The sequence below is a fragment of the Astatotilapia calliptera genome, chromosome 12 (assembly GCF_964374335.1).
Source record: "Astatotilapia calliptera chromosome 12, fAstCal68.1, whole genome shotgun sequence".
NCBI classification, from domain to species: domain Eukaryota; kingdom Metazoa; phylum Chordata; class Actinopteri; order Cichliformes; family Cichlidae; genus Astatotilapia; species Astatotilapia calliptera.
The window spans coordinates 38,233,940-38,248,978 of record NC_137433.1 but is presented as its reverse complement, the minus strand read 5'-3'; the positions used below and the strand labels follow the sequence as shown (position 1 = coordinate 38,248,978).

Genomic DNA, 15,039 nt, shown 5'->3' with positions numbered 1-15,039 from the left:
CTGTGTTCCTGCTCTAATCAGCAGTTTTATTCTTCAGGCCGAGCGACCGCAGCGGGAACAGCGAGCAGCCGATCAGCCGACCGTGCGCTTAATTAGGCCGAGTTAGCGCGAGGCAAGAGGGGGACGCCGTTCAGTGTTTGTTTAGAAAATGTGATAAATGTTGATTTCAGTGTTTGTCTCACTCTTTTTCCTCCACATTTGTGTTACAGTGACGGCAGCTTAAAGAGAGCAACGTTTTATTTTTGCCAGCTTTCTTCTGATTGGCTGCTCCTCATTAACAGGAAGTGGGTGGGGCTTCTCATAGAGAGATGTGTACCTGAGAAAACCATCAGATATCTGCTCTGTATGACATCACGCAAAGATTATTTATTGATTTATTGAAAAAAACTGAATGTGAGCTTCTTAAAAAGCTTCTGCCTCAACATTTAAACTGAGCACGCTCAGAAGGTTTTGGCGTTTTCAGGAATCCTTATTCGAGCATTTCTGCTCAGCAGCCTCAGTTATTAAGAATAACCTGTAAGTGTCAAAGCGAACATGAATGATTGTGTGCGTGACTTTCACCGTGTCCGGCGCTGACGTGTGCTGCTTCCTCTCTCCTCTGTGCGTCACAGTCCGGCAGAACTCCGCTCCACCTGGCGGCGAACAACGGGAGCCTCGAGGTCGTCCGCCATCTCTGCCTGGCCGGAGCGAACATCGACGCTGTCACCAACGTAAGGCACCTCTCTGTTTTACCGCTCGGGCGGGTGCAGCAGCACCTCGTCATCATCGTGATGAGACTGACAAACCCAGTGCAGCCCTTTGGTCTGTAGGACGTGTTCACACGTGAAGCTGCTGCGATCTGTGACTCGAGTATGGTGGGGGCGTGGTCCACGCCGACACGCACCACCTGTTTGTTTTTTAATAATCTCATCCTCTCAGAGGTTTTCAAGGCGAAACCTTCTCCTTGTTTCTTCTTTCTGCATGTTACTGAAGTTCTTTCGACCTCTTGAACCCTGATGAGCTTCCTTGCAGTGTCCCATCCACTTCCCTCACAGTCTCTCGCTTTGAGCTCTTAAACTCTTATTAGAATATTTAAATCCCAGCTGGCAGTTTGAGAGCTGCACCATTAAATCAAATGAAAAGTCTGCTGAGGATTTTAAACATTAGTTATTAACATGTTTGGGGGCTTTAAAATTTCTCTTTGAAAGTCCAAGAAGTAAAAAACTGTGAGCACAACTTCAAGAATGTTACATTTCCAAAGACGTTTCCTGTAGTTTACGTCTGTGGGGTCGTTACGAGCGCTTAGCTTTGTTCAGGAGATTGTGCAGCAAGACTCCTGTTTGTCACTGTGTTTGCTGCACAAGGCAGAAGAAAGCGAGCAGGAGAAACGGCTTCGTTGTTGTGCAGATGAGATATTTAAGACGAGTGAATCCAAGCGTGGATTTGGTGACTGCACAGAGACGTTTGTGCCGAGTCTGCGGCAGGTGAGGCGTTAAAGGCTTCAGCAGCCGCGGGCTGAGAGCTTTTATCCAAGCGCTCGGGATCAAACGGTTCCACATTCAGCCCTGAGTGGGTTTGACTTTACGGATAAGTGGGAGTTCATGTCCAATCGTTTTAGATCCGAAAGGATTTTTATTTCTCGTTCAAAGCTCAGCGCTCTGAGCTGATGCTTCTCCACGCCGAAGGCCAGGAGATGACTTCATCCGAGACGCGTCCAGGATCCAAGTGGTTTTATGAAGAACTGTTATCGTGATTTTATAAATCAAACGTAATTGAAAGAGTTATGTCACGAGCTAAAATTTCATTTATGTGAATGTTAATGTTGATCGTTTGAAGTCTCTAACAAACAAAAACACTCGTGTCAAATGTTCGGTACAAGAACTGGACTCACAGTGAGCGAAGAAGCAGCCAAAGACCGAAAGAGACCTTCAGCACGTCAGGGTCGGCGCGTCAGCCTCCATCACGGGCGCCTCCCTGCTTCTCCTGCCAGAGCTCACAACATGACCTCAGTTGTTATTGTGCAGATGTTTTCAGCCTGTTCAGATATGATTTCCAGATGTTTCCAGCGTTCTCCGCCGATATCAGAAGTAACGTGTTTTTGTCCGTCATTGAAACTCGTCTCAGAGCCTCAAATCTAATTCTGCTCGATCCTGATGCATTATGTTCTTTCTTTCATTCCATTGAATTGATCTGGTTCCAGCAGCAGACGATCCGCGCTGAGTTTTTTCCCTCTCTGCCTTCCCGGGATGTTAATATTGTATGGCAGCTGATGTGCTGTGCATGTTTCATCTGGAGCGCACACTGGGATGTATAATTCAGTGTCAGGGAGGACAACCTTCCACGGTGCCTCTGTGATCTCTGCCTGGTTTTTCTTCCAAATCATTCCAGCCTCTGCGATTTCACCGTTACTCGTCGTTCCCGAGCTTCCGTTTCAGCAGATATTTAGTCTGGGCTGGAAATACTGTGGATGATCTAATATTCCTCACATAACGCCAGCCGTTCATCTGTCACTGCCAGGCATCAGTAGTAATAATCGTGACACTCAGCCATCTGTGTGAGGCGAGCACCGCGAGAGCGTCCACGCGTCTAAATGCTCAGACTTCATTTACCCAATCCAGTCGGCTCGGGAGGTCGACGATGTCGAAGTCCGATCGTCACGACGAGCTGTTTGGGAGGAGGCGGCGGCGCTCTGTGGGCGTTTCAGGCGTCCGTGCAGGTTTTCCCAGCGGAGCGTCAGCCGAGCCGGACAGTGACAGATACATGAACGCTGTCAGGAATGTGGCGTTTGTGTCGGAGCGCTGGAGCGGAGAGGGAAAGTAACGTGCGTGTGTGTGCGTGTGTGTGTGTGTGTGTGTGTGTGTGTGTGTGTGTAATTAATCCACTGACATCAGCTGAGAGACGACGCTGCGTGATGAGGAATAACTGTCATAACTAATAAAGGTCACTTCAGGCGCATCGATCTGATTTATGTAAATGTCGACGTTTTTGGAGAACATTCATTAAATGAAAGCAGCTGACTAATAAATCACTAACAGCAGACGTCAGCATCGATCAAAACAAAATATCTGCTGAATTTCCTGTTATGATGAACAAGTAAATAAATATACAAATATAAATGATTTGTGTATCTAATCTGCTGGTTCTGATCTAAACTGGTTGAACACGTGATGTAAGTTTGGGGGAAACACTCAGTTAAAGTAAAAGCAGCGTCTGCTGAACTGGTTTAACAGGAAGCTCTTTTTTGTGCTCGAGCTCCTTTTTCATTATAAAAACTCCAGAAAACGAATGTCCTCAGTGGAGCTGAGGAGGAGCCAGAGGAGATGTGATGTTTACTAAAGACCTGACTTTTTTTGTTTTCCTCCTGCAGGATGGAAAGACGGCGGAGGATTTGGCTTCGGCCGAACATCACGAGCACATCGTGTCACTGCTGGGAAAGCTTAAAAAGGTAAAGAGGAAGAAGAAGGCTCAAAAGGCTCGAGTTGGACTGATGTGTTCAACCAAGTTGTGTCAGCTGAGCTTGTTTGAAGAATGAGGCTATAAAAAAAATGATGTGATGATGTGAACGCGGTTTAGGAAGTGCAGATGATGATGATGGTGGCGGTGATGAGGCACAGTCGGGCTTCACAGTCGTCACACTTGGTCTATTTCGGTGCAGAGGTGTGGAGAGAGACGTCTCGGGAAGACGGGAGGTGTTAGATTTTAGCGATCCGCCGTTTTTAGACTTTGGGGCGCAGTTTGCTCGACACGTGCAGGTGAAAGGACGAACACTCGGTGAAAGCCAAACCTTTCATCTCCATGACGATCAGCTTCACCCTCCACAGCGGCGTGTGTGCGTCCGGTGTTCCCGGTCACAGCTACCAGGACACGCTCGGACTCCTCGTCTAAACCTGCTGAGAATCGGTGAAAACATGAAGCAGCAGCTGTGAAAACAGCCGCCCTCTGCACATGCTGGGCTAATCTCAGACACTTTGGCACGTTTGAAAAGGCCGACTTGTCGAGAACCAAGAGGGGGAGAAACCCGGCGGCTTGAAACGAGAACTCGTTCGTTTTAAAGCCGGATTCTGTGAATCACACGTTTTGAAATTGGAAATGAATTATTTTTTGACACGTTAGCATAACCCAGGTGGGATTAGGAGCGCGTTCACATCCCACGTATCCGCTCGCAGCATTTGGGGCCACTTCTGATGCGTGACTCATTGGATGGTTAGAGAAACGTCTTAAACGGCTCCATCGAGCTGTCAGATCTACGGCGGCGTGAGCAAGCAGCTGGCTTTTGTTGTAAATGTTTCCTGCGGCTGAGTCACTGTTTCATTTTTACAAGAACATTAAGAGCAGTTTTAAAAACCGTCCTCGTAGCCCGAAGAATCGATGATGTTTGGAAGAAAGCGTCTCCTGTAACGCCGCTCACAGCCACGGCGTTTCAATGCTGTCACATTTAAATGTTTTATAACTGAAGTATTTATAGACACATAAGATATGGAACGTTTTGTTTGAGTCACAGGAACTCTCCTGTTCATCCACCAAAATAAAAGCATTTAAGCTTCCTGCGTTGTTTTTAACCACTCTGTCCAATGAATGGTAGACAGACGCCTGCAGGCGGAGCTCACATCCTCAGTTTATGGTTCACCTGCTCAGCTGTGAGATAGCTAACCTGTGCATGAAACTTTTCTCTGTCACCACCAGGGGGCAGAGTTTCACCTGCAGCTGCGATGTCACCGCAGAGCTAAGTGGTGACATTTAGCTCGATTTAGTGATTTTGATTCTCTCTCCCCAACCAATCACAGCAGATGGCCCCGCCCCTCCCTGAGCCTGGTTCTGTCGGAGGTTTCTTCCTGTTCAAAGGGAGTTTTTCCTTCCCACTGTCGCCAAAGTGCTGCTCATAGGGGGTCATATGATTGTTGGGTTTTCTCTGTATTATTGTAGGGTCGACCTTACAATATAAAGCACCTTGAGGCGACTCTTGTTGTGATTTGGCGCTGTGTAAATAACACTGAATGAACTGAATTTGTTGGATGGAGCTGACACTGCTGCCTGTGGCGTTGAGCTAAAGTACAGCCCAGCTCTGGTTCCACATCAGCTGATATCTCTTCAACACAATACGCTGATGTGTATTTTTAAATAAGCTTTTCTGCAGTTTGAAGCTGACATAATGTGCAGCAGCACAAAATCTGATTAGTTGAAATGTGTCATGTGATTTTTGGGGCCTTGTGGGAGTCGTGTACAGGTGTCTGTGACCTGAGCTGTCGATGTCTTCTTCTGTGGTGTGTTTTTGGGTCAGGACAACCACAAGCTGAGCTACATCCAGCAGCTGCGGCCCACTCAGACGGTTCAGCCCCGGATCAAACTCAAGCTCTTCGGACACTCGGGAGCCGGGAAGAGCACGCTGCTGGAGTCTCTGAAGTGCGGCATCCTGCGCAGCTTCTTCAGGAGGAGGAGGACGCGCATGACCAACGCGGCCCGGCACCCCAACTCGCCCGTCAACTCCAAACCTCCCGGTAGGTGACAGACAGGTGGAGTCGCGTTGTCACCAGCTCAGCATTAATGCTTTCACTGCCGCAGCGGTTAGCACCGCCCCCTCACAGCAAGAAGATCCTGAGTTTGTGCAGGTACAGACAGGTGTGTGTCACCTGGTGACAGCTCTGAAAGGCTCCACCCCCTCCAATCACCCTTCGGCTACACATGCGAATGTTGGTTGGGATAAGCAAAGAAAGACACACAGAGACTCCTTCGTTTATTTGTGAGGAGTGCAGTTAATCAGAGGAGGCGTCTCCCTGGCACATCTGTCTCAGAAAACTTCAGCGTGAGTCATTTTATTAAATGTCTTGTTTTATCCACGTTGTAGACGCAGCTGTTGTTGCTGCTCTGATGTGAGCATGAACATGAGCCCTCACAGTCTCGTACTGAGATGCAGTTTGAATCTCACAGGGTGAAATTGATAAAAGCTGATCAGTTCTCCTCGTTATGTCCTCTGGAGTAAATGATAGATGAGCACAAATGGAACAACTGTCTGCTGAGGGAAACCGTTCAGGTGCTGCTCTGAGGCTCGGGTATCTTGAGGTCTGTGAGGTGTTCGTGGTTTTCAGGAAAGTGCAGTGACGACGTGTTCAGTGTCTTGCCTGCCTGCCCTCCTCTCCCCTTTAGCTGCTCTGTTATGCGCCGCTTGCAGCCATTACGTGACGCCCGGGCTGATAACGGTCAGGTGCGTTAGCCAACTCCTCCGTCTGTGAGCCTGCCGGCGTCTCAAAGAGTCAGCGCTGGTCCGTATCGACCGTTAGTTGTTTCTGCAGCGATACGTGACGTGAATCCAGCCAAAGACAAAGAAACACAAGTGTCGATATTTTAGCGTCGCCTCCCGAGACCGCTGAACGCTGCATATTGATTTTGTGGCTTTCAGCCTCGGCGTGCGCTGATATATTCTTTTATTTCCTTATTTGTAGCGAACTTTGAAATGTCGCGGAGCTCCATTAACGAGAGGCCTCGTCGTGAAAGGTGCTCCTCGGTAAAAGGAGCGCTCTTTTTAGGCCTGTTAGCGAGAGAAGATATGAGCAGCTTCACTGAACTCTGAACCGCCGGACGTTAAACGGTATGAAAACAGCTTTTTCTCTCCACGTCGAGAAAATGAGCGGAACCTGTTGGCTTTAAGGATTTCACTCATTTTACACCGATCACAAAAACCAGGACGTGAGAACATTTTCCTCACGTTTAGGATGAGAGAAGATGAGATGGGTTCATTGTTTTCTGCAGTTGCCAGTTGGTGGAGGATAAAGTCTTCATCATCGTCGTCTGCAGTGCCGAGCAGACGCTTGCATGTTCAAACTGAAGCCGTGACAGCCGACTGTGAAACGGCGGAGGCAGCTTTTATGTTAGTGCAGAGAGGAAAACGAGACACACACACACACACACACACACGGGTTTTTCACAAAATGCACATCTAACAAAGGTTTTGGCCTCTCAACGACTGGAATTAAAAGATTTGCAGCCACTAATACTTTACAATCTCTTTATTGAAGTATAAAATCCCATCAGAAATGAAAACATTCGGATGAAATAAACATCTGTTTTGTGGATGTGTGTCCAGATGTGCCTGAGTTTCTGACTTGTCCTTCGCTGTGCTGTGAACAACCATCGTGCGTCTGGCGTTTTCCCCGATTTATCCGCGCAGACGCTCACTCGTCCGTCTCAAACATCTTCTCTCCTCCAGCTCTTTACACCAGCGATGATGTCACACTGATGTCTGTGATCACCCAAAGACCAGGATGTCATTTTACTGTGATTAAGACCTCAAAAACAAGCTGTAGGTGTGGTCCCGAAAATCCAAACTGTCCCTGCAGAGTGGATTCATTAGCAGTGAAATGGCGCCCCCCTGTGTTTGCAAGCGGCGGTTATTTGGTAAAGATGATGCAGATGTGTTTGCTGCAGCAGAGAGAGACATCTGCACTTAATCTGAAATACTTTGAGCGTTAGTCACAGTCGATCGCGCGCTGAAGTACAGCAGAGATCAGAACAACAACCTCTGAGAGCAGAAACCAGCCGCTGTGTCTTTAAACACCATCACCGCTCAAACTGTGGAGCCAAAAGTCAGGATTTATTCCCTGATCTAACAGCAATATAGTGCTGCAGGTTCTCTGCTTCTCCTGTGTGTCCCTGCTAAATAAAAATCAGTAAAAATTCTGCATTAACTGAAAGTAGTCCCGGTGGTTGTCATGGTTTCTCCTCCATGTCTGTGTTCAGTGTCGGTGAGCATTTCCAACCTGTACCCCGGCTGTGAGAACGTGAGCGTGAGGAGTCGCAGCATGATGTTTGAGCCCAGCCTGACCAAAGGCGTGCTGGAGGTCTTCTCCCCCGTGCACAGCGCTCTGTCTGCGGCTGACGAACAGGCCACCAAGGCCATCGACATCCAGCACGCCAACATCCACGGTGAGAGCCGCGAGGATCCCCGCGGAGGACGTTCACGGTTAAACCTGTGTGTGAAATTCAAGCAAAGCTCACTCGGCTCCCTCTCTGTAGGCGTGGGAGATTTCAGCGTGTGGGAGTTTTCTGGAAACCCGGTCTACTACTGCACCTACGATTATTTTGCGGCCAACGATGTCACAGCGATCCACGTGGTCCTGTTCAGCCTGGAGGAGCCGTACGAGACCCAGCTGGGCCACATCACCTACTGGCTGAACCTGCTGAAGGCCCTCACCCTGCCGCAGGAAAGCATCTGTAAGCAGACCAACCATCTACTGCCTTCGTGCGGTCGGTGGATGGTCGACTTTAATCTTTTTCTTAAAAACATCGATATGTTTGAGGTTAGGAGCAGATCTGCAGACAGGAAGTAGAAGCTGCAACGATAGAGAGTCGGCAGGTTTGAAAGTCTTTGTTTCCTGAGTAATTGGAGAAAAATATGAGTTTTCACTGATACTTCGCCAAGAGTTTGGCCTTTTTGAAGCTTCATTTAAACAGTTTCGTGCGAGGCTGTGGGAACTACATTTGCTGTTGCAGCAGCCAGACAGTTACACAACCTCAACACAACCTGATCATGATAAGCTGTCTACTGTGACGGTTCACAATCTTAACTTTTCTTCAGCTTTCGGTGGTCGGATCCAGCAGCCTCTCGCGGTCGTCCTGGTGGCGACGCACGCCGACCTCGCCGACGTTCCCAGAGCGTTCTCCGGAGAGTTCAGCTACGACAAAGAGAGGGCGCTGCTCAAGGAAGTCAGGAACAGGTGAAGAGCACCTCCTCTCCATACTGCACCGAGCGGTGCCAGCTTAAATCACGTCAGTCACATGATCCGGTCACAGCGAGCGTACGTCTCAGCCTTACTGATCAGACAGCAGATAGCAAATTCAGCAGTTTCACCGCTAACACAGCAGAGCTAATGTTTTGTAAAACCAGATCTAGAGTGAGGAGAGCTTGAGAATCTTTTAATGTTGCTTTGATGTTTATGTTTGAAAAAGTTAAAGTGCCGTCAGTCAGTGGAGATTATGTTGATGAGTAAAAAAGCGAGCGGCTTTTTGTCAAGACAGTCGATGCGACCTCAAAGAATCCCTGCAGAGAATAAATTAGACGTATTAATCACACAGATTTCAGTGATTTGTTACAAAGTTTGGTGTTTTTGGTTTTCGGTCCAGGTTTGGGAACGACCTGCAGATCAGTGACAAACTGTTTGTGATGGACGCTGGAGCCTCAAACTCTAAAGACATGAAGCTGCTGAGGAGTCACCTGCAGGAGCTTCGAGCCAGCGTCGTCTCCGTGAGCTCTGCAGACTCTCACTCCCCGTGTCCTCTTGTTTCTAAATGTCCTCATACCTGAACAAACGTAGCGTGGTCGTTTATTGTCGCCGCTTCCTTCTCCGTCTCTGCAGAGGTGCAGTCCGATGACGCTGCTGTCGGAGCGTCTGCTGGCCGTTCTGCCGACCTGGAGGAAGCTCAGCGGACCCAACCAGCTGATGTCGTGGCAGCAGTTTGTCAGTGACGTGCAGGAGCACATCAACCCGCTGGTGAGCCAGGATCACCTGCGCACGCTGGCCCTGCAGCTCCACAGCATGGGAGAGGTGAGTGTTTGACCAGGAGCAGGCAAAAGGAGTCGGTGTTTTACTCCTGAGTGCCAGCAGGGGGCACTGCAGGCTCCTGAATAAACCAAACCAGATGGTTTTCATCTGTGAGAACAGCAGCAGGAACACTGTGTTCTGTTTGTGTGCCTCTGCTCAGGAATGAGGAACCAAAACTTTATTTATTTATTTATTTATTTGCATGTTTTTCACAGATAAAGCAAAAGTTCCATTTAATGTTGTTCCTTAAATATTTATTAGCTTCTTTCTGTATTCTGTCTTTGTCTCATGACATAAATGTCTCATGACTCATCATAAATTTTTCTGATAAACGTCCACGCGCTCACATTTCTCCCTCGTCTCCTCCACAGATCAACATCATGCAGAGTGAGACGGTGCAGGACGTCGTCCTGCTGGAGCCTCGATGGCTCTGCAGCAGCATCCTCGGCAAGCTGCTCTCCGTGGAGACGCCCAAAGCCATCCACCACTACAGGGGGCGCTACAGGCTGGAGGAGGTGCAGGCCCTGGCGCCTGAGAGCGACGTGGACGAGCTGCTGCAGATCCTGGATGCCATGGACGTCTGCGCCCGGGACGTCACCAACCCCACCATGGTGGATGTTCCCGCACTCATCAAGACAAACGGCCTCCACCGGTCCTGGACCGAAGAGGAGGAGGAGGAGTCGCTGCTCTACGGAGGCGTCCGAATCGTCCCGGCCGAGCACCTCACTCCCTTCCCTTGCGGCCTCTTCCACAAGCTGCAGGTGAACCTGTGTCGCTGGAGCCACCAGCAGAAGCCCGAGGAGGACGGCGCCGACGACAATGATGGAGATATTCACCTGTGGACCAACGGCGCCAAAGTGAGCCAGGCAGGAGTGGAGGCCATGATCCTCCTGGTCAACCACGGGCAGGGTGTGGAGATTCAGGTCCGTGGACATGATTCTGAGCGGGCCAAGTGCTACACCCTGCTGGACACCCTCTGCAGTATAACAGAGAACCTGCTGGCCTCCACGCTGCCCGGACAGCTCACCGCCAAATACTACCTGAGCCCTCAGCAGCTGCGGGAACACCACGCCCCCATCATGGTCTACCAACCCAAAGACTTCTTCCGGGCTCAAGTCCAGCGAGAGACCTCGCTCACCAACACCATGGGCGGCTATCGGGAGAGCTTCAGCAGCATCCTGGCGTTCGGCTGCGCTGAAATTTACCAGTGGGGGATTCTGGGAACGGACGTCCACATATCGGACGTGCCGCTGCTGGCTCGCCGGAAGCTGTGCCGCATGCTGGACCCTCCAGACGCCATGGGGAAAGACTGGTGCCTGCTGGCCATGAACCTGGGCCTCACTGAATTGGTGGCCAAATACAGCAACGGGACTCCAAACGGCACCTCTGAGCTGGACTTGGACTCGGACTCCCAGCAGGCCGCGCTGCAGCCCAGCCCGACGGCGGCTCTGCTGCAGGAGTGGAGCGGGCGAGCGGGCAGCAGGGTCGGCGTACTGATGGCGAAGCTGAGGGAGCTCGGCCGGCGCGACGCCGCGGACTTCCTGCTCAAAGCGTCGCCCGTGTTTAAGGTTAACACGGAGGCGCTGGGAGGAGCCGCCAACGGCTACCCGCCAACCTGCAACGGCGGCACATCGTACAACTCCATCAGCTCCGTCATTTCCCGCTGAGGGCTCGCTGTCCCCGCCAGACGTCAGGAGGTCGCTCTGACACGACGGACTCATGCAATCTTTCCGGTCCAGCTGCTCACACTTTAATCGCTCCGTTTTGTTGCCGTGCAAACCAGATGTTGTGTTTGTGCTCTCCACACCTGTACAGCCGAGCTTTCCTCCCGCTACGAATGTCGTGAAAGAACCGAACGCTCCGAGCTCCAAAGAGGAATTCTGTGTTTTTCTTCTCTTTCTATCTTGTTGTTTGCTGCTTCCTAACGTCCCTCCTGCTGTCACGCACACTCCAGTCTCACTCCAAGGAACAGCGCCATTTTCTAATCTCCACGTGTGGTCAGAAACATGGCAGCTGCACGTGTGGCTCGAACCCGAGGGCTGAGTGTCGTGTTGCTCGCTCCATCCATCGCTTACATCTAATATCAGCTCCCTCCTCGCGTCTGGTTTACTGATGTGAAATTTGGTCGTTCAGCTTAGCGTTTAATACATTTACAGCATTTCTTTCAGAGTGCCTTGGTGGCCTTCTACCTCCCTGAAGAGCACAGCCAGTCTCATTGGTACAAAGCAGAAGTCTTTTCCAGATGTTTGGAGAACTGTGCCTTGTTGATATAAAAGTAAAATGAGTTTCTAACACGTCTATTTATCTGGCGGCTGTCACTAACACGAGGAAGACCATGTTGTATAAAAATAAAGGAGACCTGGTCTCGTGCTGTTTCACTTTTCACAAAAGCAAACGCACACAGATGTGTGGAGACGACACGTGTCAGCAGTGGGTGGAACCGTTTCCTTCATGTTTGATTGGTGTGTTTGTTGATGTTCCTGCTAATCCTCAGTTCAGATTTCTGTATTCTTCCATCCAACAGCTGAAACCTTTACAGGTCCCAGAACTTCCCGTGAAGGTCTTTGAATAAACTCTGTCTTATTACAGTTTTGGTCTCCAGTTGGACTTTAAAGTCTGCTGGACTCAGACAGTCTAAGTCAAACCTCACCTTCACCATCACAGCTGCTGTTTTCAGATCGCTGTTCAGACCTCTGGCACGTGTGCAGCTGTGATTTCCCCGGAGCTTCAGAATTGTGCTCAAGTTAAGCATCGACTTGTATCAGATAAACAGATTTCTGAGTGCACATCATATCAAACCATGTCAATGTAAATGTCATTTGCATATTCAAGAGAACTTTTTTTTGCCAATCCAGAGCAGCTTACTTGGTAACAGCAGTCTGGTGTATTAGAGCAGCTTTGCATGATCCACAGTGCAAACTAATGCGCATTTATCTGTTGCTGGGCCTTAGTGCAGCCGCTCGGCCTGAAACAAGCTGGTTTTGCCCCTTTCTCTTTAAGCTAGCCTTCCTCGGATTGGCTGCCCCTCTCTAAAAGTAGGTCAGAATAGCAGGTGGGCGGGGCTTCAGTGCCTAAGATATTAGGTATATCCCGTCTCTGTGGTGTCATGGAGACACCCCGGAGCCAAAACCTTAGAAACAGAACGTTCTGCTTTGTACTCGCATTTTAATATCTGCGATTCCTTTTCTTCCTTTTCCTGAAAACTCCAGGGAAACTTTGGGACCTGTAAACATCAGTGTTTCTGTAAACATCATCTTTCATTCACACAAAGGGAAGCGTAGCCATTTTTACAGGAAAAGGAGGGTTTTCTAAAGGACTGTGTCGTATTGGGTGATGTTGACCTTTCTAAAGTGTAACAAGCTGCAAAGCAAATGTTTAACCCATCACAGGGTGGGCTGAGGACGCCCTCACGCTGAGTACTTTGAATAGAAAGTTTCACTAAAACGCTAAATTCTAATCAGAAAGGTGATTTTTTTTATAATTGGGTTGGTTTCTGTACTTTTGTACTTCTCTTAAACGAGCAGCCGGTTACAGTAGACGCTGACGCCGCGCCTCTTCGATGCCTCCTCATCAGGTTTTTAAAGCGTTATCGCCGGCGCAGGGGCGTCATTAATCAAGCTGCCGTCCGCGGTCAGAGTTTTGCACAGTGGCATCCACGCCACCTCTGTCAAGCTAAATTTGAGCTTCGTTGTCGGCGGGCCGCGCGTGGCTTCATGCCTTCTTTCAGTTTGTCTTTGTGAAGCATGAAGCCGCAGCCCGGCCGCGGTCAGCACAAGCACAGGGAAGCGGCGGCGTGATGTTAGTATTGTTAGCTGAAAAAGGCCAAAGGCTGCTGATGACAGAAATGTCAGAGAAAAGCATTTTCACTTTGTGCGAGCTGGTGTTTTGTAACGTTTGTGCCCCTCACTCTGAACCTGAAGAAGAAGAAAACAGCTTGTTTTTCAGCGCACGTGTGCGTCGGACGGTTTCACTCCTGAAGTTACATTTGACGGATGTAAAGGACTTTTTCAGGACGCGCTGTGTAAAGACGAGCTCCGTGCCAGAGTGCAGTATTTGCTGTCAGCTTCTCTTCCTCCAGTGTTACCATCTGTTCACAGATTTAAACTTTCTTCTCGCCAATCAACACAGCAAACTGTTAGCTGTGATGTAAATACTCAAAGCTTTTTGTTAAGCTGTTTGTTTTTTGCTGAGGCAAAAATGAATGTACTGCACATCTTTCCTAAACATGTAGTGACAATAAAAATGAATCAAAGACGCCAACATGTGCGCAGGAACACGAGGAAAGGAAATGTCCCAAACTGATCTGAAACGCGATTTGAGTTTTCTGTTTTTTATTGAAGCTGTTGTCGGAGTTGTGTATAATCATTGCCAATGTTGTGTGCCTAAAACACACTCGTTCATTCCTCTTTCTGCCTTGTACAGTACACGAGCTGAGAGGTGGCGTTTGGAAAGGGAAGAGACTCTTCTGTGTTTCAGAGGATCGTTTTGTAAAAACTGAGAATCACTATGATGAGTTTGTCTTCTCCCTGGAAGCTTCTGCTGAGGTTGAGATGTTTCTGTCGACGAGGAGGGACCGACTCGGTTTTACTGTCGGGTGACTTTTCCTCCTTGGAGAATAATCGCCGCATTGCACAAATCTTTCTGTTGCTATTTATGTTACATCCTTAGCATGTCCTGGAATGCCATGTTCTTAGTACTGCTGACACTTTATAGTGTAATACATTTTATAATAAATTCTTTACCTAATGCCAGTGTGGTTGCATCATTTAAGTGTTCGTAGTAGACTGTACAGGTGCAGCGTGCCAGCACAGGTGGGCTGATTAATGCTAGTTCAGTGACTCTAATGTGCAGTTCGGTTGCTCATATTAGCAGGAGCCTGTCTGTCTGTGTGTGCACACGTATCAATCAAAGGACTGACACACCTGACTTTACTTTAAAGATGAGCTCCAAAAACATCTTTGCAGTTTGCACTGACCGAACACTTTTCAGGCACAACGTTCAAAGAAAGTTTACACACTGCAGTCTGTAAGAAGCTTTAGTAAGATCCAATTTTACATTATTCTGTTTTTTTCTAAGTAAGCAAACCTACATACTGTATTTTTTTGGACCATAAGGCGCTAAGCGAAACAAAACAGATAAGTCAACTGAACTGAACTCGTTCTTGCTTCCTCCACATCCGTACCATCGATTCATTAATGCTGAATTCTCTGGCAGCTGCTCTATTCCCATGTTGTTGCAGTATGTTAATGACTAACCTCGTATTGTGGATGGATTATCTCAGTTGTTCTCCTGACTGAAGTTTGGTCCGTTTACAGCATCCTGCCATGCGACTGTATTTGTCTCTAACCATCGGGAACCCTCACGTTAACTTTTATCGAGTGGAAAAGTGTTAGTGTTCGTCCTCCAGCTTCACTGTTTATGCTAACATAGCTGTGTAGCTAGCCACCATGTAGCACATCATTATATAGCAGCTAGCCAAACTTCAGTAACCCTACAATCGTCATTGCTGTTTATAGCAGAGCTGTAC

At 48.8% G+C, this 15,039-nt stretch overlaps 1 protein-coding gene across 4 annotated transcripts in view; it reads left to right on the top strand.

Moving 5' to 3' along the window:
- Nucleotides 1-14,263, top strand: part of dapk1 (death-associated protein kinase 1) — a 67,857-nt gene extending 53,594 nt beyond the window's left edge. For all 4 annotated transcript variants that reach the window (XM_026186106.2, XM_026186110.2, XM_026186107.2 and 1 more), the window contains 9 exons: nt 612-710; nt 3,347-3,424; nt 5,258-5,474; nt 7,711-7,896; nt 7,987-8,184; nt 8,549-8,687; nt 9,094-9,214; nt 9,327-9,515; nt 9,884-14,263. In XM_026186106.2, coding sequence (XP_026041891.2) covers nt 612-710; nt 3,347-3,424; nt 5,258-5,474; nt 7,711-7,896; nt 7,987-8,184; nt 8,549-8,687; nt 9,094-9,214; nt 9,327-9,515; nt 9,884-11,179 — 2,523 coding nt within the window. In that variant the 3' untranslated portion in view covers nt 11,180-14,263. The remainder of the gene's footprint in view (nt 1-611; nt 711-3,346; nt 3,425-5,257; nt 5,475-7,710; nt 7,897-7,986; nt 8,185-8,548; nt 8,688-9,093; nt 9,215-9,326; nt 9,516-9,883) is intronic.
- The last annotated feature ends 776 nt before the right edge of the window (nt 14,264-15,039 follow it).